Source organism: Chiloscyllium punctatum, chromosome 38 (assembly GCF_047496795.1).
Source record: "Chiloscyllium punctatum isolate Juve2018m chromosome 38, sChiPun1.3, whole genome shotgun sequence".
Lineage (NCBI taxonomy): Eukaryota > Metazoa > Chordata > Chondrichthyes > Orectolobiformes > Hemiscylliidae > Chiloscyllium > Chiloscyllium punctatum.
In genome coordinates, this window is record NC_092776.1 from 56,340,043 (window position 1) to 56,360,728 (window position 20,686).

A 20,686-nucleotide genomic window follows, 5' to 3' on the forward strand; every position below is an offset into this window, starting at 1 on the left:
TATACAGGGCATTGGTATTACCGTATCTCGAGTACTGTGTACAGGTGTGGTCTCCTTACACAGAAGGGATATTATTTGCATTGGAAGAAATTCAGATAAGGCTCATTTGACTGAAACCTAGTATGAAAGGGCTGTCCTGTGGAGTTTAGAAGAATGAAAGCTGACTGCATTTGAAACATAAGATGCCAAGGGGTCTTGTAAATGCAGATGGTAAAATGATGCTGCATCTCATGGGCAAATTCGATCTAAAGGGCCTAGTTTAAAAATTAAGGTCTTTCATTTAATATGGAGATGAGGAAGATTTTCTTAGCTCATTCTTGACCAGTATGCCCCACCAGAACTTGTCAAAAGTTCTATGAAGTCTATGAAATTCTCTATTACAACACAGAAAGCCAGGTGATTGAATATATTGAAGGCTACGTTGGACTGATTTTTGAGCTATAGGGGAGTCAAGGTTTTGAAAAACAGGCAGGAAAGGGGTTTTAAGGACAAAGTCAGTTAATTCATGCTTAGTTGGATGGCAGAAATGTTTCAATAGACCAAATAATCTACTAATACTTCAATTTCTTTTGATCTTTTACACTTTACTTTGTAACTAACTTTGCTCAGCTATATTTTGTCATCCAACTAATTCCATAACTCTTGTAACATATAGGCTAACAGCAAAGAAATGACTGTGAAAATTGCCAACTGAAATAAAAAGCACCAATATCCTGCAACTGATCTGCCTGAATTCAGCAATTGATGCCAAAATACTTCCTGGTCTTTGTAAAGCACATAACCCATACAAATGAACAGATCAAAAGATGGGTATACTCAAATACTTAACTCAATGTCATCAAAATATTACAGAACTACATCAACAACTCATCAGAACAACCAATTTAGAGAATGCACAGTTCAGTCAATTTTAACACTGTCTATCTACTGTTGCACCAGAAAGACTTTCATCAGTGAGAAATGCCATACAAACCACATTTACATTTTAAAGGAAAATGCTCAAAGTCACAAGCCACTAGATATTTCATTTCAAAGCTATTAATAAGAGATTACACATTTTCTATGTCATTTACTGTACTTACCACTCTGAAGTTTAATTTTATTCTTCTCCTTTTCCTTTGTTATTCTGTATAAAGTACCATTAGGTTTGACTTCTTCCTCTTCTCTCTCAGTATCAGCTTTTCGCTTTTGCAAGTCATTTTGCCTCTTTTTATAAGTTGGCTTAGGTTGACGCTTGACCCTATGCTCAGATTTATTTTCACTTTCATCTGAAGCATCACTTTCAGATCCAGATTCATATATTCTTTTTATTCCTCTTCTTGTTTTTCGCCCTTCCTGCTCAGTTTTCTCTTCCTCAGACTGACCTGCTTTGTCAACATCATTTGATATGGAAGTTGATGGATTAACCAAAACTAGTTTTTTGGCATCTTTTCCTGCGGTTTCTGTATTTTCCACTTTACTTGTATTTTTGTCTTCTTCAGAGTGTCTAGTCAACCAGGCTTTTTTAAGTTTTGTGTGATAACCAGGTTGGCTGGATTGAGCAATCTGGCCATTGGTTACAGAACTTGTTTTATAAGACACATCTATTATTCCAGTATTATTAGGAGAAAGAGATGAAGCACTTCTTACACTTTTAAGGCTTGTAGACTCGTTGTTATTAGCAGTAGTACTCGCCGAATGGGCCATAGCCAATGCTGCCTTGTGCTTTTTCAGCTGGTAATAATCAGTTGTACTTGAGGCTCCTGTGTTATTCTGTGTAGTGTTTCCTGTTCTGGCAGCAGCTGTTGAGAAAACTACAGCGGATGTGGTATTAACTTTACATTCCTGTGTCCCTGTCCCGAAATGAGTTGAAGTTTTGGGAATAATTTGCCCTTCTACACTGTTAGTGATTGTGATGTAAGAGGAACAATAGGTTATACTTGTTTCACTGCTATTCAAAATTTTACTTGCTGTGGCAGGAGCTATGGGGTTGATCATGCTATTGCATGAGTTGCTTTCAACAGATTTTGTGCCGTTGTCTGAACATGAAGCTTTCATGTTTTTCTCATGCTCTGCACCTGTAGTGTCCAAGTTCACGTCAGGTACATTGATCCTCCATATGTCTTTGACTTTTGATGAGTTAAGGTCCTCTATTAGATTTGATTGCACTAATACACTTCCTCTTCCAGAGTTCTTTAAGTTGCTTTGAATATTTCCTTTATGTTCTTGCTTGGCAATGGAAGATGGTCTTACAATAACAGATGCTGGAGCAACTTTGTTGCCGCTTTTCTCTAAGTGACAAACTGGCTTACCAAGGTTTCCACCACCAGCTTTCCAGACATCTAGTGAGGAAACTACAGGATTATGAATACAAATTTTCCCATCAACCCTTGGTTCTGGGAGTAAAGTTGGAGGTTTCTGGAGTTCAGAAATCTTAGCAGCATTCACAGGTTGTACTGGAGTCAGGGTTGGTGGGGATAGGTTGCGATAATTACCTTCTTTGCGTTCTATAACAGGATGAGATGGAGGATGGTAAACTGGAGCCCTATGTAAAGATGGCATACTTTTCAGAGGGTTTGACTGTGAAATTGTTAATTGTTCTCTTGTTCTCCCATGATCATTATTATTTGTGCTCTGAGGCTGAGATGTCATTTGGTGGGGAAATTGTTCTGTAATTTTGCCAACTAAACCCTCACACTCAGGCTGATGTTTAATAAGAGGTGGTGGTTTGGACAGAGTCTTATTATATGAAAGAATAGGTGTTGAAGAATTTGTTTTCTCAGCATACGGATGTATTATGTCTTTAGACAGATATAGCCTTGGAGGCTCATTTACAACGCTATTCGACAAAGTAGTAAAATAGTTGCTCTGAGGCATAGAATGTGCTAGTGAATTCTTTGATGTATAAAGTTCTCTTGCACAATGCTCCATTTCTCCACCTTGTTTTATGTTCTGAGATTTTGGACCATCAGTAGGCAAAGATGGTATTCTGGAATAGGAATCTTTCACAACTTCATTTGTCTTGATTGTAGAAGCAAAACGAGCGACTTCAATACTCTCCTGCAGAATCCGCCGTCTCTCTTCATTATATTTATTGTGACTGTCACTTGGTTCCTGCGCTGATCTTTTCTCCTTACTCTGACAAAAGGCAGTGCTTGTAAACCCTCTAGCCAGCTGACTTTCTCGTCCATGTGAAAGTCTATCTTGATTAAATTCAAGCTTCGTTTGAGCAGCAGTGACAGAATGTTTGGAATTAACTACATTTTTCTTGTCAATTTCTCTATTCAAAAGAAAACAAAACAAATATTAAAAATCAAACATAGTATAATTTCCAAAAATCATCTTTATGCATCATGGAGGCAACATACTATATTTAAACTGCCACAACCATTTATCTTCAGCCATCTGTTTGAGAATACTGAAAAGCACAAAATAACAATTGTTTTCATTAATTTCATAGTGCCTACATTTCTCCCCATAATGTACCAATATTGAAATTCAATTGTTTCTGAATCCATGTGAAAACACCTTTCTTCTACCACACTACATTCAGAACTTACACTTTTTGCAGACATCGTATTTGCTATAATGCTTCTAATTAAAAATAAAGAAATTATATCATAGGATCACAGAACATCCCAAAGCATATTACAGCTAATGAAGTACTCTTCAATTGTACGCACGACTATAATGTCGGAAATGGAACAGCAAACTTGCATAAAAAGTGGTCTCACAAATAACAATGTGATAATGACCCAGATAATCTGACTTATGCAAGAAAAATCATTTTTAAGAACGCAATGACATTGACATTCTGTGGAGAAATTTGTCCAATTTTATACTAGAAACTACTACGAGGCCATTAATAGTCACCATTGTTAAGGAGCAAAATCAGGACGTCATCATCAGTGCCAAATAGTTACACAAGGCAGTCAGGAAGGTCTTGTCTTCAGCTGAATACATTAGGCATTAGGCACAGAGAAAGTTTGGATATGCACATTCTTGTGTAAGTAAACATTTAACAGCATGATGAAACCCAATTTATGACAAGTAATTTCTCTGCAACTAAGAATTTGATTTGAAAAGTATGAAGTGCCATTACTTCTGATTTTAATTGTTGTAGATTTTAAAGATTTCAAATAAACGTTGTTTAAATTTCCTTTCATAACTTTTCTCTCTCTCTCAATTCAATCTTTACTTATTCTTCTCCACTCCCCCACCCCAAACACACACACTTCTTTCAGGCTCTGTGTACAATTTGGCATTGAGTTAAATATTCTAACTTATAGTTCCTTGGTAAGGCTGCATGTCTACTTGGTTTACAAGATTTGCTGCTGCTTGCCATGTTCTCATATATCATAAATTTCCTGGAGATGGTGCCATGCAGTTTTAACCCTCAAACAACTGCAGGCTGCAGTGCAACAGCACACAAAGTTTCAGTCTAAGTGTAATGAATGGCTAACTCTGTCTGTTTGGTACTGAAAGAAAAATCCAGGCCATCATTTTAGCTTTCTCTTTGACAGCATTCCCAAATTAGTCTAATCATGTCACAGAAAGGAATGCTTACTCTTTCTTATAAACTACAGTTGTCTTTGACAGAGGTGGACTAGAATGTGAAGCCAATTTCAAGGGTCGATGAGGTTCAGCACTGGCAGGGCGCACCGGGATGTGGCTTAGTAATCCCAGACTGTCAGCTGAGGACACACTGGTGTGCTGAGGTAGCCAAGGACTGGATGCATTCTGTTATAAAAACACAGATGGTTATACAAATAAACATTGTGTTCTCTGAAGCTGACAACACAACCTCTGAATGAAACTATTTGGTCACATGCAAATACAGTATATTTTTCACAGAATTAAAACAACAGTGACAGCTAAAGTTATTTTAAAAAAGAACCTCAAAAATGCACAAAATATCTAACCTGTGAAAAATAATGCAATTTCATGAGCTAGTTATGTTTCATCCGAGCTGTTTCTCAGCAAAGCATTCACGGGTTAACTGTGTACTTTGCTGAATCTGTTAGAAATCTCTAAACTCTGCCAAAGCCAGTAATAAGATTAGGAAAAAAAAACATGAAATTCTCCTAGCAAACATTTAATCCAACAGCAATGGTTTCCGTGAATATATAAAGAGCAAAAAATATTCTGAACCTGACCACTTAAATTGCCTCATTCATGTCACATTGCACCTCAGTGTTAATGCATGTTGAAAGTAACCAAAAAGACAAAAAAATCTTGATGTTTATTTGTGTGAAGGTATATTTTCTCTCCTTCAAAATCATCACTGTGTGTCAATGCATTGGCAGAAGAGGGAGGGAGGAAGGCTGGGGAGGGGGAGGAGACAGTGAGAGACAGGCCGACAGAGACAGAGGAGGAAGAGAGAGAGAGAGAGAACGAGAAAGACAGAGACAGAGAGAAAGAGAGATGAGAGAGATATGGACAGTTATTCCGCTGCCAAGCCTGAGCTAATTCCCAGGGGCTACACACTTTTCTCTTGAATATTCTCAAGTGCAAGGGCTTGATAAGATTGCCAAGATCAAAATTCTCTATATTCACTGCCAATTTAAAAAATGGCCTAATTTTTCAAAAAGCAAACATATAAGTAAGGTGGTAAGGAAAAGCCAGGGAACTATAGACTGGTGAGCCTGACATCAGTGGTGGGCAAACTCCTGGACGGAATCCTGACGGACAAGATTTGCACGTATTTGGATAGGCAAGGACTGATTAGAGATAGTCAACATGGCTGTATGCATGAGAAATCATGTCCCACCAACTTGATTGAGTTTTTCTGAAGAAGTAACAAAAAGGATTGATGAGGGCAGAGCAGTGGACTTGATTTATATAAACTTCAATAAGGCTTTCGGAAAGATTCCTCATGGTAGACTGGTTAGCAAGGTTAGATCACATGGAATAGAGGGAGAGCTAGATATTTGGATACAGAACTGGCTTGAAGGGTAGGAGACAGAGGGTTGCTTTTCAGACTGGAGGCCTGTGTCCAGCTGTGTGCCACAAGGATCGGTGCTGGGTCCACTGCTTTTCATAATTTTTATAAAGGATTTGGATGTGAATGTTGGAGATATAATTAGTAAGTTTGCAGATGACACCAAAATTGGAGGCGTAGCAGACATTGAGGGAGGTTACCTCGGAGTAGAATGGGATGTTGATCAAATGGTCCAATGAGATGAGGCGTAGCAGATGGAGTTTAATTTAGATAAATATGATGTGCTGCATTTTGGAAAGGCAAATCAGGACAGAATTTATACACTTAATGTTAAAGTCCTGGGGAGTGTTGCTAAACAAAAAGACCTTGGATTGCAGGTTCATAGTTCCTTGAAAGTGGAGACTCAGGTAGTTAGGACAGTGAAGAATGCATTTAGTATGCTTTCCTATATTGGTCAAAACATTGAATACAGGAGTTGAGTGGTCATGTTCATGTTGTGGCTGTACAGGACATTGGTTAGGCCACTTTTGGAATAGCGCGTGCAATTCTGGTGTCCCTGCTATAGGAAAGATGTTGTGAAACTTGAAATGGTTCAGAAAAGATTTACAAACATGTTGCCAGGGTTAGAGGGTTTGAGCTCCAGGGAGAGGCTGAGTAGGTTGGGGCTGTTTTCCCTGGAGTGTCGGAGGTTGAGGAATGACCTTATAGAGGTTTACAAAATCATAAAGGGCATGAATAAAGTAAACAGACAAGATTATTTCCCTGTGATGGGGGAGTCCAGAACTAAAAAGCATAGGTTTAGGGTGAGAGGGGGGAAAGATTTAAAGGACCCAAGGGGCAACTTTTTCACAGAGAGGCCTGTGCGTGCATGGCATGTGCTGCCATAGGAAGTGGTGGAGGTTAGTATAATTACAGCATTTAAAAGGCATCTGATTGGATATATGAATAGGAAGAGTTTAGAGGGATACAGGCCAAGTGCTGGCAAATGGGTCTAGTTTGGTTTGGGATGTCTGGTTGGCATGGCTGAGTTGGACAGAAGGGTCTGTTTCCATGTTGTAAATCTCTATGACTCTATAACAAGTTTCACAGTTATGCATCAACTCATTTTGAAACAAACAGATTTGATTGAAAAACCTACTCGATGCCCAAAAAATGAACTACTCAAGCATGAGATATGACAGCAAGAAGTTGAAAAAAAAGTAAGGGTGTTTAGCACCCGTTCAGTTTAAAGATTTTACAGATCAGGAATTATTAAAACTGTGGATTTATTTCTCATCATTGGTAATATTCATCTCAATAACAAGTTGATAATTTAGCAACTTCAGTGAATGTACAACAACGTCCACCAGGGTTGAGCACTGTTCTTTAAAACTCATGTGAAACAACAACCAATTTAAATCCTCACATTTGCACTGTATACAAGAAAGGAACATACCCTCCTCAAAGAAGCTTCAGCACTCAGAGGGTTATCAGGGTGGACCCACTTAGATGAGGTCATACTCAACCCTGGAGACAACTGAGTGCCATTTGGATACTGCCAGATTATTGGATAGAGTCCAAGTTGGTTATAAGCAGATGGATGGGTCTGGCCAAGGAGCGGAGATGACTGTTGCTGTAAAAACTGCTGATGGTGAGCCAGTGTTAAGGGATTTAAATTTCTTACATGCACAGAATCTAAATGCCCACACACCAAAGGCCCCGATGGAACTCCTGGTAAGACAGTTGGAAGGTGGTGGGTAGAGTGAACTGAATGGGGTGAGCCACTACTGAGAATATGAGCACTACTTGACACGGAAGTCCGTGGTGAACTGGAAACATGATGCGATGCTGCTCTTAGGGCTGGATGAGAACTATTTGTGGTCAAGGAAGATGAATGCGATGAGGTATGAAGAGGATGAAGATGTGGGTGCAAATATGGAGATAAAGGTTTAGCCCCTGTGTCATGTCCAACCAAGGCTGGATCCCTGTAAACTGTAAAGCGCTCATTCTTATCAACAATTAAAGGGCTTTTTGTAGTTTCCATAACAGTCTTTGAGCCCACAAGTTGGAGGCTGGATCTTGAGTCATTTTTACATCTTGTCGTTGGCTTGGTGATACAAACAGTTGGGTTGCAAGGATAAGCGATTTTAGGCTTCAGAGTATCAGGTAAAGTGTTCATTTTATTTGGTTTGTTTTTGTAAGAAGCAGTGGGTTCTTGTCCTGAGGAATTAGCAGATTTTTCCTTTTCTGATCTATTATTGGTTTCCTTAACAGTTGAGAATGCACGAGCTTCAGATTTGTCTTCAGTGATAATTTTATTATTTAGATGCAGCTCTGCTGCTGATTTCTGAAAGTCTGAAGTACGTTTGTTCACAATCAAATGCATTGGAGTACTGAGGTTTGTTTCCAGGTTCTGAGATGTAAGGCCATGAGAAGGGATGTTGACAGTTTTATTAAGCAGATTGTCTGGTAAAGTTCCATTACTGACATCAGATACAGAGTTCTGTACAGATGGTTTTTGTGTGGTTTCTGATGAAGATTCCAAAGACAAAGATTCACTGGTTGTTCTTACTTTTACAGTGCACCTTGGACTCACTTCTTGCAATTTTATACTCTGTTGTTGACCAAACTCTATACTTTGGGGGTCAATTTGTGTATCAGCATGTTCTGGCTTCTGTATTCCATTGTCATTCTTTACCTCCTGCCTTTCATCACAGGGAGATGACCAATCGATTTCCATCTGTTCCTCTGTTCCTGTGTCATCCTGAGACTTGCCTTCATCTTTAGTGTTATCAGAAATGATTTTATTTTCCAGTTCTTTTTCTGAACTTTGCTCAGAGGAAGAATCTAAGATGACTTTATGACTAGAGTTTTCAGACTCACTGCTTTCAGTATCAGAGTTAGAAACTGTTTTCCGCCTTTCCAAAGTCACTTGCTTTTCACCCTCTTCTTGCTTTCTCCTTTTATTAACAGACTGCTTTATTTTGTTCTTTGAAGATTCTGTGTGAAATATGAAATAAATTATATTAGACTTGTAGAATTTTACAGAACAGAGGGAGGCCATTCAATTCATTATGGCTGTACTGGCTTCCGAAAGAGATACCCAGCCAGGCCCGATCTCCAGCCCTAACTCCACAGACCTCTAAATTCATCACTTTGAAATATATATATCCAGCTTTCTTTTGAAACCTCCTATAGAATGCACCTCCACCACTCTCCCAGGCAGCACATTCCAAATCCTGACAACTCTCTTCAGAAAGCAGCTTCCCTCATCTCATTCCTAGCTGTCTTGCTGACAATCTTGAAATTGTGACCCCATAGTTACTGGCATACCAACTAGTGGTATCAGAATATCCTTCTTTACCCTGTCAACATTATCCATAACTTTGAATACCTCAATAAGGTCATGTCTTAACCTTCTCTACTTTAAGAAGAAAGAACAAAGAACAGTACAGCACAGAAACAGGCCCTTTGTCCCAACAAGCCTGAGCCAATACGTGACACCTCTCTAAACTAAAAACCTTTGACTCTACACAGTCTGCATCCTCCTATTTCCTCCTCTTCTTTATCTCTCCACCCCCTCAGCTCATAAGCCTCATTCCTGATGAAGGGCTCTTGACCGAAACATCTCCTGCTCCTCGGATGCTGCCTGATCTGCTGTGCTTTTCCAGCACCACACTCTTGACTCTAGTTGAAGTCACTCATAACAACAACTCTGTTACATCTGCACCTTTCCAAGATCTGCTGTCCAACCTGTTCTTCCATTTCTCTGCCGCTATTGTGAGAGAGAGCGAGAGGAAAAAAAAAGGGGGGTTGTTCTATAGAAAACACCATTAAAGTCACTGCTCCTTTCCTGTTGCTGCCTTCCACCCATACTGATTCAGTAGACAAACCCTCCCCTATAACCTCCTTTTCTGCCGCTGTGATGCACTCTCTAATTAACAATATTACTCCCTCTCCTTTTTTACCTCACTCACTGTTCTGCAGGGATTAGTGCCACTGTTGTCTGTAATATATTTTACATTAGATTAGACTATTTACAGTGTGGAAACAGGCCCTTCGGCCCAAGTCCACAGCAACCCTCCGAACAGTAACCCACCCAAACCCATTCCCCTACATTTACCCCTTCACCTAACACCACAGGCAATTTAGCATGGCCAATTCACCTAAACTGCACATTTTTAGACTGTGGGAGGAAACCGGAGCACCCAGAGAAAACCCACGCAGACACAGGGAGAATGTGCAAACTCCACACAGACATTTGCCTGAGGCAGGAATTGGACCCAGGTCTCTGGCACTGTGAGGCAACAGTGCTAACCACTATGCCATCGTGCCACCCAAATACAACTATGTTTTGATTAGATTAGATTACTTACAGTGAGGCAGATGTGGTCACTGTCACTGAAATGTTCTCCCACTGACCCTCAGCCCAACAGGTCCACACCGACCTTCCGAAGACCAACCCACCCAGACCCATGTGTGAAAGATTTTGTCAGGTGTGTCCAGGAAGGATTCTTGACTCAATATGTAGCTAAGAGCTTAGAAATGTGTTGCTAGAAAAGCGCAGGTCAGGCAGCATCAAAGGAACAGGAGAATTGACGTTTTGGGCTTAAGCCCTTCTTCAGGATTCTCCTGCTCCTTTGATGCTGCCTGACCTGCTGCGCTTTTCCAACAACACATTTTTAAGCTCTGATCTCCAGCATCTGTAGTCCTCACTTTCTCCTCCTCAATATGTAGCTAAGCCAAGTAGGGGAGTCCATACTGGATTTGGTGCTAGGATGAAGTGGAAGGGTGGGTTAGAAAGATTGCCGATGACACAAAGGTCAGTGATGTTGTAGGTAGTGTCGAGGGCTGTTGCAGGCTACAACAAGACATTGACAGGATGCAGAGCTGGGGTCAGAAATGACAGATGGAGTTCAACCTAGATAAATGCGAAGTAATGAATGTTAGAAGGTCAAATTTGAATGTTAAATATTAGGGTTGAAAGACAGGATTCTGGGCAGTGTGGAGGAACAGCAAGATCTTGGGGCCCACGTATATAGATCCCTCAAAGTTGCCACCCAAGTTGATAGGGTTGTTAAGAGGGCCTATGGTGTTTTGGCTTTCATTAACAGGGGGATTGAGTTGAAGAGATGCAAGGTTTTGCTATAGCTCTATAAAACACTGGTTAGACCACACTTGGAATATTGTGTCCACTTCTGGCCATCTTTTTATAGGAAGGATGTAGATTTTTTCAGAGAGGGGGGTAGAGGTGATTTACCAGGATGCTGTCTGGATTGGAGGGCTTGTCTTATGAAGAGAGGTTGAGTGAGCTCAGGCTTTTCACACTGGAGACAAGGAGGAAGAGAGCTGACTTGATAGAGGTGTACAAGGTAATGAGAGGCATAGATAGAAAGCCATTCCTGCCTTGGGGAAAAGCCTCTGGCTGTCACGAGGGGGCATAATTTTAAGGTAATTGGAGGAAAGTATAGGGGAGATGTCAGAGGTATGTTCCTTACGCAGAGAGTGGTGGGTGTGTGGAATGCATTGCCAGTGGTGGTAGTAGAGTCAGAGATACTAGGGACATTTAAGCGACTGCTGGACAAGCACATGGACGTCAGTAAATTGAGGGGTGTGTAGGTTAAGTTGATCTTAGATTAAGGTAAATGTTCGGCACAACGTTGTGGGCCGAAGGGCCTGCTCAGTGCTGTACTGTTCTATGTTCTAACATCACTGGTTACAGATTTCCAGTTGGAAAAATACACTTCCACTGCCACTTTGTCTTCTATGACCAAGCCAGTTCTGTATCCATTTTCTGAGCTCACCATGGATCCCATGTGACTTCACTTTTTGTATCAGCCTGCTATAAGGGATCTTGACAAAGGCATGGTTAAAATCCATTCAGACCTGCCCTGCCCATATCAATCACTTCTTCAACAAACTCAATCAAGTTTGACAGATGCAATCTTCCACGCACAAAGCTATACTTTCTATTGCTAATAAATCCATATTTTTCCAATTGCGAGTAAATCCTGTCCTGAGAATCTCCTCCAATAATTTCCCTCTCTCTGAAATAGGGCTTACCAGCCTGTTATTTCCTGGTTTATCCCAGTTGCCTTTCTTAAGCCAAGGAACAACCTTGGTGATCTTCAGGTCTTCTGGGACCTCTCCTATGACTAAGCACAATACAAAGATTTCATACAAGGCCCCAGAAACTCCCCCCTCGCCTCCCTCAGTATTCTGGGACGATAACATCAGGTCCGGGGGAGTTGTCTATCTTAATGCTTTTCAAAACACCCAATATCTCCTTTTTTATATTGATATGTCCTAGAATATCAACATTGCTCTCTCTAGACTCATCATCGACCATGTCCATCTCCATTGTGAATACTTATGCAAAGTATTCATCAAGGACCTCATCAACTTCCTCCGGCTCCACTCAAATTCCCTCCTGGTCCTTCAGTGGGCCTATTCTTTCTTCAGCCTCCCTCTTCCACCTAATGTACGCACAAAACACCTTGAGATTTCCATCAATCCCATCTGCCAAGACATTTCATGACTCCTTTCAGTTCTCCTGAACCTTATTTAAATGTTTTTCTGCTGTCTTTATATTCTTTGCAAGTCCTGTCTGTCTTCAGTTTCCTAAACCTTAAATATGCCTCTTTTCTTTTGACTAAGCTCACAATTTCTTCTATCATTCAAGGTTTCCTAATCTTGCCATCCTCAACCTTTAATTTCACAGGAACATGCTGGTCCTCAACCTCTAATCAACAGGCCTTTAAAACATTCCTACATGACAGATGTGGATTTACCTTCAAACAGCCGCCCCCAATCTATATTCCCCAGTTCCTGACTAATATTGTCGTTGTTAGCCTTCCCTCAATTTATTGCTTACAGCCGAGGACTATTTTTATCCTTATCCAGAAAGAATTATGATCACTGCTCCCAATGAAACTTTGATCACCAGGTCTAGTATGGTCCCTTCCTGAGTTGGACTATTTACATATTGCTTCAAGAAACCCAATAAGCCCAATTTCACTAACCTTTCCTTGCATCTAATATCCTTCATTCCAGACATCATTCCAGTGAATTTCCTTTGTCTCTTCTCAAAAGTTTTAATATCCTTCCTTCAATAAGGTGCCCAGAACTGTATACAAACTCCAAATGTGTTCCGACCAATGATTTTAAGAGGCGTAGCATCACTTCCTTGCTTCTATGCCTTTTTAAGTCAATGATCCTAGAAGCTGTCTTAATAATGGTTTCAAATTGCCTGATCACCTTCACAGAACTCTGCACATGAACCCAGAGGTCCCTCTGCTCCTGTACTCCCTTCAAATTTGTATTGCCACTCCACACTTTTTTTTCCACCAAAACACATTGTCTCGTTTCTCTGCATTGAAATTCAACTGTTAGGTGTTTGTTCATTTGGCCAAATTGGCAATGTTTCTCTGAAGTCGCTCAGCATTATCCTCATAATTCACTATTCTCCCTAAGCTTAATAGCATCTGCAAATTTAGAAATTTTGCCCTCAACACCCATCTCCAAATTGTTTATGTAAATCAGAAAAAGCAAGAGTCCCAGCATTGATCCGTGTGAAATAACACTTCCTCAACTCATCTTTAGTCTGAGAAATGCCCATCTACAACTACCCTCTATTTCCTATCTTTCAGCCAATTTCTGACCAATGCTGCCAAGGACCAGTCAATTCCAAACATTTCTAATTTGCTTACCAACCTTCCATGTGGCACGATATCAAATAGATTAGATTAGATTAGATTGCTTACAGTGTGGAAACAGGCCCTTCGGCCCAACAAGTCCACACCAACCCTCCAAAGAGTAACCCACCCAGACCCATTCCCCTACATTTACCCTTTCACCTAACACTATGGGCAATTTAGCATGACCAATTCACCTAACCTGCACATTTTTGGACTGTGGGAGGAAACCGGAGCATCCGGAGGAAACCCACGCAGACACGGGGAGAATGTGCAAACTCCACACGGACAGTTGCCTGAGGCAGGAATTGAACCCGGGTCTCTGGCGCTGTGAGGCAGCAGTGCCACCCATACTTTCAGGGAAGTTCAAATATGCAACATCCACAACACTACCTTCAACCACCACATCAAAGAATGCAATTAAATTGTCAGACATGACTGTCCTTGACAAAGTCACGTTAATTGTTTAGTATTAATTTATTTTTCTGTAAGTGTATACTTATCTCATATTACGGCCTCCTTCAGTTCTCCCACTGTTGATCTCAAACTGAGGGCTGTACTTTTCTGGGTGATCCTTTGCCCCGTTCCTAAACAATAACATCACATTTGCAATTCTCCAATTCCCCCCGGACTAATTCTGGGTTCAGAGAAGCCTGGAAAATTTCTGTCAGTGGCTAGGCAATTTGCTCCCTTACCTCTCTCACAATATAGCATGCAACCCATCCAGGCCTATCATTTCTCTTCCTGGAGTGCTGTCAGCCTTCTTATCACCTCTTCTTTATCTATTACTGTACAGCTCAGTTACTTGAAACCCACATTTTCAACTGGGCCATTGTCACCTTTTCTTAATTTGAGAGAAACAGAAGCAAAGTGTTCATTTAGTATCTTTGCCATATCTTTTGTTTCAGTGAGCAGTTAACTCTGCTTGTTCCTGTTCTCCACTCTATTATTTGCAATCTTTTACTGTTAATATGGTTGATATTTTACGGTTTAATGCAGCCTGCCATCCCTTCCTCATGGTTCCTCTGAACATTCCTTATTTCAAGCCTTCACGTTGCTCCTACATCTAAGATGGTCTTCCTGATTTCTATAATTATTATTATTGTTTCCTTTTCTTTACTTTCTCAGCAACTTCCTTAGTCATCCTGGGTGTTCCAGCTTTGGATACTCTGTATTGATTCTCATGGGTATGTAGCTGGCTTGCACCTATTCATCTCTGTTTTGAAAGTCTCCCATTTTTCATCCACTGTTTGATCTACCAAAATGCATTTCCAATCATATTAATTAATAATATTTTTCCCAGCAGTATAGTTTACATGTTTGAACTGTGAAAAGAAACAAAAATAAAAATGAAGCAATTCTTACCTTCTTTTACAGGATTCTCACATTTGTCCTCCTTTATCTTATCTTCATCTGGTATACTGCTATCAGATTCTTTCCTTTTGTTTGAACGAATGATTTTTTGCTGATGTTGATTCTGCTTTCCTGATGTGGTCTGGGAATTCATCATCGGTCGGGGACTATTGGCTTGTGCACGTGTATAATGACCCTGAACATGATCAAATAAAACCCTTTACAGTTTTCACAGAAATTGTTGCAATAAACTTCAAAAATCATAAAATGCTTAATATTTGAGTATAAAGTTGCATTTGGATGTCAATAGAAATGTTTCTTCAGTGTACATTCTATTATAATGCATTCCCACCGAATGTATTGAACAATGTAAAAGTGCAGTGCTTCAGATAAGCACGAATCTGAACGATATGAACATAGAAATTCGAGAAAATAAAGGAGTCATCAGAAGATTAGTCATTAGTTATTTTCACACATATTATACCCTTGTTAGCGTAAAAAAGTGCAGCACTGGAAAAGCACAGCAGGTCAGGCAGCATCCGAGGAGCAGGAGAGTCGATGTTTCGGGCATAAGCCCTTCATCAGGGATGTGGGGCTAGCCCAAGGGGGCTGACAAATAAATGGGAAGGTAGCTTGAAAGGTGATAAGTAGATGAAGATGGGGGGGGTGTTGATAGTGATAGGTTGGAGCAGATAGGTGGGAAGGAAGATGGACAAGTAGGACAGTTCAAGGGGGTGGTGCCGAGTTGGAGGGTTCAATCTGGGATAAGGTGGGGGGAGGGGAGATGAGGAAACTGGTGAAATCAATGTTAATGCTGTATGGTTGGAGGGTTCCAAGGTGGAAGATGAGGCTTTCTTCCTCCAAACATCAGGTGGCTAGGATTTGGCAGTAGAGGCGGCCCAGGACTTGCTTGTCTTTGGCAGAGTGGGAGGGGGTGTTGAAGTGGTTGACCACAGGGTAATGGGGTTGCTTGGTGCGCGAGTACCAGAGATGTTCTCTGAACCGTTCCATAAGTTGGCATCCTGTCTCCCCAGTGTAGAGGAGACCACATCAAGAGCAACTGGTAAAGTAGATGAAGTGTTTGGATGTGCAGGAAAATCTCTGCCAGATGTGTAAGGATCCTTTGGGACCCTGGGTGGAGGTGGTGAGGTGGGAGGTGTGGGCAAAGGTTTTACACCTCTTGTCATGACAATGGAAGGTGCCGGGAGTGGAGGGTGGGTTGGTGGGGCGCGTGGACCTAACAAGGGAGTCATGGAGCAAATGGTATCTGTGGAATGCTGATAGGGGTGGGGAGGGAAATATATCTCTGGTGGTGGGGTTTTGACTGTAGGTGGTAAAAATGGTGGCGGATGATGCATTATATACAGAGATTGATGGGTTGGTGGGTGAGGACCCGGGAAGGTGGGGGGCGGGTCCTCTGTTTCTTAAACTGGAGCATCAAAATTGTTGCCCGAAACAATGGAAGAGTCTGTTTCATCAGAAACATCATTCATCCCACAATGTAGCATTCTGTTGATACTGAACCAAGATATGAATTTAAATCATGCGCTTGTTTCTTTCGAGTGGAGCCTGAATCCATGACCTTGTCAAAGGCAAGAGTACAACCACTGAGCTAAGGTTCATAACAGAGTAGTGCAAATTGTTTTTTAAACAAGCACTGGGGACTGCTGTGGGGCAGTTGTAGGAATAGGCAAAAACAAAAATGGAAAATAATTTCTTAAATAAAAAGTGTTCATACAGGGAATACATGTAACACCAAATAATTACTATAGACTATCATGTCAAATTAAGGAGAGCAGTTGCTTTATATTAAATTAATGTAATAGCCAGATTTTATTAACATGGGTTTCAATCTACTCAGATATAAATTGGGAATGACAAAATTGCGTAGAGTCGGAATTTTAAAAAGTAATAAAAGTAATGATTCATGGCGAGTGACGACGCCAAAGAAAGCTAAAAGAACCACTTCTCAGATTAACTGGAAAAGAAGTGAAGCTCACAAATTACAAGAGAAAGGAAGTTATGACATCCTTGAATGATAGCAATTTTAAGATGCTTCAATGTAATTTAGAACGAAACACAATTGCTCAACATCCAATTGTAGAGGTCTAAAATGGACTATGAAAGCAGGAGAAAATGGATGAATATTACTGGAATACTTTCAGAGGTACAAAGCAACTTACAAGACAAATTCATGCCGATGACAAAAGACAGAAGAAATTGTCATGAGGCGCAACTTCACAAGGATTAACATGATACTAAAGCTGAAGTAACAACAGTTGTGCAAAGCCCGTGAGGAGAAAGCAATGATGTTCTATTGAGAATAGAGGAAAATCTTAAGCTTAACTGCAAGGTAACTGTAAGCGCTGTTGATAAACACAGTTCACAAAAGTTATTCCATAACATTATGTTTGAGATGAGGCAAAAACCTTAATGGATAAGACTGAAATAAATAGAGTAGTTAATATATCCAAACGAATAATTTAGTTAGTATAGGATTTATTTAATGTATTTATACTCATTCTTATGAACAGAGAATTATAGACTTTGAACTTGATAATAGTGAGATTCTAGATAAACCGAAATAGCTTGAAACAAAAAAAAAATCCATGGGAATAGAATCTTGATTAGAATTATGGATATGTAAGAGGCAAATATCTAAATGCTTGTAATCAACAGAACAGATTGCTCATGTTTTGGAGTTTCCATTATATTTTAAATAAGGGTGAGAACAGCCACATGCCAAAAATGGATTAGTATTGATTAAGGGCCCATCAATAATTAGTAAAATTATGGAATTCATCAGCTGCAGACTTAAGAATAATAGATCAATTAACAGCTAAACTGATTTATAAAACATAACAATCTAAACTTCTCAAATTCTTTGGAGGAAGTACAATCCAAATTGATGATGCAAATAAACCCTTAAAACATTACATTGAAGGCTTTCAAACTGTTTACAATCTAAAGTTATGTTTTCAGTCTGAAATCAAGTAATGCAATCAGAATAGGTTGAATCTCACACATGGAGAAAGTGAGGACTGCAGATGCTGGAGATCAGAGCTGAAAAATGTGTTGCTGGAAAAGAGCAGCAGGTCAGACAGCATCCAAGGAGCAGGAGAATCGACGTTTCGGGCATAAGCCCTTCATCAGGAATGAGGAGGGTGTGCCAAGCAGGCTAAGATAAAAGATAGGGAGGGGGGACTTGGGGGACGGGTGTTGGGAATGCGATAGGTGGAAGGAGGTTAAGGGGAGGGTGATCGGCCGGAGAGGGGGTGGGGACGGAGAGGTCGGGAGGAAGATTGCAGGTTAGGAAGGTGGTGCTGAGTCCGAGGGTTGGGACTGAGATAAGATGGGGGGAGGGGAGATGAGGAAGCTAGAGAAATCTGCATTCATCCCTTGTGGTTAGAGGGTTCCTAGGCGGAAGATGAGGCGCTCTTCCTCCAGGGGTCATGCAGCCCTACACACGGATGAAAAAAACACTATTTTGACTGCGACAACAGATCTATCTTGGGACAGACTAAGCAAAGACATGCCAGAGAATTCCTTGAGGACTGGTACTCCAACCACAACGCCATAAACAAACACATAGATCTAGATACCATTTATCAACCCCTCAGAAAACAAACAGGAAATGACATCACCACAAACCCTAGGAACCCCATCCAGGACAAACATATAAATAGAAAGCAGGAGACAACAGCTTCGCTTCACTTGGAGGTCGCCACTGATGATGTTTCCTAGCCAGGTAATGAAACATCTGGATATCAAACCTACAGCTCAGCGAGCAAATCTACACCCCTAGGGTACTGATAGTTAAGGATTTCAACTTCCACAATATCAACTGAGGTAGTCATAGCACGAGGGTTCAGCAGGAGAATTCTTAAAACATACCTTGAGAGCTTTTAAAGCGATACACACAAATTCCGCTAAGACAGGAGGTGGTTCTGCGTGGAATTTTAGGTAATGAAGTCCAAAAGTGGTTGAACTATCAGTGAGGGATCATTTGGTTGTGCGCAGTAGATTCAAGATTATAATGGAGGAGGGCAAGGATAGGTCTGAATTTGAAGTTCCAAATTTTTAATAAAACCAATTTTAGTAAAATCGCCCGCATGGGTCCAAGCAATACCCGCCTCTTTGTAGGATACGTGGAACAATCCCTCTCATGCAGTGTCACTGGCACCATCCCTCACCTTTTCCTCCGCTACATCAATGGCTGTATCGATGGTGCCTAGTGCTCCCATGACGAGGTTGAATGGTTCATCAACTTAACAAACACCTTCCACCCTGACCAAAGTTCACCTGGACCATCTCTGACACCACTCTCCCCTTCCTGACCTCTTTGTTTCCATCTCTGGTAACGGACTTCGCACCGACATCCATTTCAAATACACTGACACCCACAGCTAACTCGAGTACACCTTCTCTCACCAGTCCTCCTGCAAAAATGCAATCCCATATTTCCCATCCTCTGCCTCCGCCACACCTGCTCCCAGGATGAGGGATTCCACTTCAGGACATTCCAGAAGTCCTCCTACTTCAAAGACTATAAGTTGGTCTGGCCTGTGATTAATAATGGTCTCAACCTCATCTCCCCCATTTCCCACTCCACTGCCCTCAAAGCCGCTCTCCTCCCAACCACAATAAGGATAGAATCCCCAGTCCTCACATACTACCCCACTAATATCCAAATCCAACTTATCATCTTCCATCATTTTTATCACCTGCAGTCAGACCACATCCCTATCTGCTTTCTGAAGGGACTGTTCACTTTGCAACTCTCTTGTCAGTTCCACACTTTCCAACAACCTCCTCTCCACACTTGGCACCTTTCCCTGCAACTATAGGATGTACACCTGCCCCTCCACCTCCCCTCTCACCTCCGCCCAAGGCCCCCCCCCCAAACAATCATTCCAAATCTGCCAGAGATTCTCACACACTTCTAACCTGGTCTACTGCATCCATTGCTTTCAATGTGGTTTCCTCTACATCGGAGAAATCAAGCGCAGACTCAGGGCCTGGTTTGTGGAGCATTCCTGCTCTGTGTACTCCAATCAACACTACTTTCCAGTTGCCAACCATTTTAACACCTTCTCCCACTCTCCTGGCAACAGGTCTATCCTGGGCCTCCTGAAAATGAGGCCACATGTAAACTAGAGGGACAACAACTTATATTCTGCCCTGGGAGATTAAAGCCCAATGCTCTCAACATAGATTCTGGATTAGTGGTGCTGGAAGAGCACAGTAGTTCAGGCAGCATCCAAGTAGCTTCGAAATCGACGTTTTGGGCAAAAGCCCTTCATCAGGAATAAAAGGTTCACCAGCTTCAAAATCTCCCCACTCCAACCTAATCCCATGTCCAGCCCTCCCTCTCCTCCCTGCCTCCCGACCTGACCTCCCCTAATGTGTCCATCCTCTTCATCTATACAGTCCACTCTTCCCACTGACCAATCACGATAACCCCTACCCGCATCCAACTATCAGCACCTCACCTATCTTTCCCACATTCATGTATCACCATCCCACCTACCTTTCCTCTACCCCCATCCCCCTCCCTCTATTTATTTCTGAGCGCCCTTCCCACTCCCCAGTCCTGGTGAAGGGTCCTGACCTGAAACGTTGACATTCCTGCTCCTCCAATGCTGTCTGACCTACTGTGCTCTTCTGCCTCCACATTTTATTGATTCTATCATTAAAGCCCATAGCTTCCTGGATGGTGGCGAATGTTCTCCACCCCTTC

The 20,686-nt window shown here is 41.3% G+C and overlaps 1 protein-coding gene across 7 annotated transcripts in view; it reads right to left on the reverse strand.

Moving 5' to 3' along the window:
* jmjd1cb (jumonji domain containing 1Cb) overlaps positions 1 to 20,686 on the reverse strand; it is a 355,381-nt gene that overhangs the window by 44,976 nt on the left and 289,719 nt on the right. For all 7 annotated transcript variants that reach the window (XM_072557943.1, XM_072557942.1, XM_072557949.1 and 4 more), the window contains 4 exons: positions 14,959 to 15,142; positions 7,356 to 8,899; positions 4,547 to 4,719; positions 1,083 to 3,259 (listed from right to left, as the gene is read on the reverse strand). In XM_072557943.1, the coding sequence (XP_072414044.1) occupies positions 1,083 to 3,259; positions 4,547 to 4,719; positions 7,356 to 8,899; positions 14,959 to 15,142 (4,078 nt within the window). The remainder of the gene's footprint in view (positions 1 to 1,082; positions 3,260 to 4,546; positions 4,720 to 7,355; positions 8,900 to 14,958; positions 15,143 to 20,686) is intronic.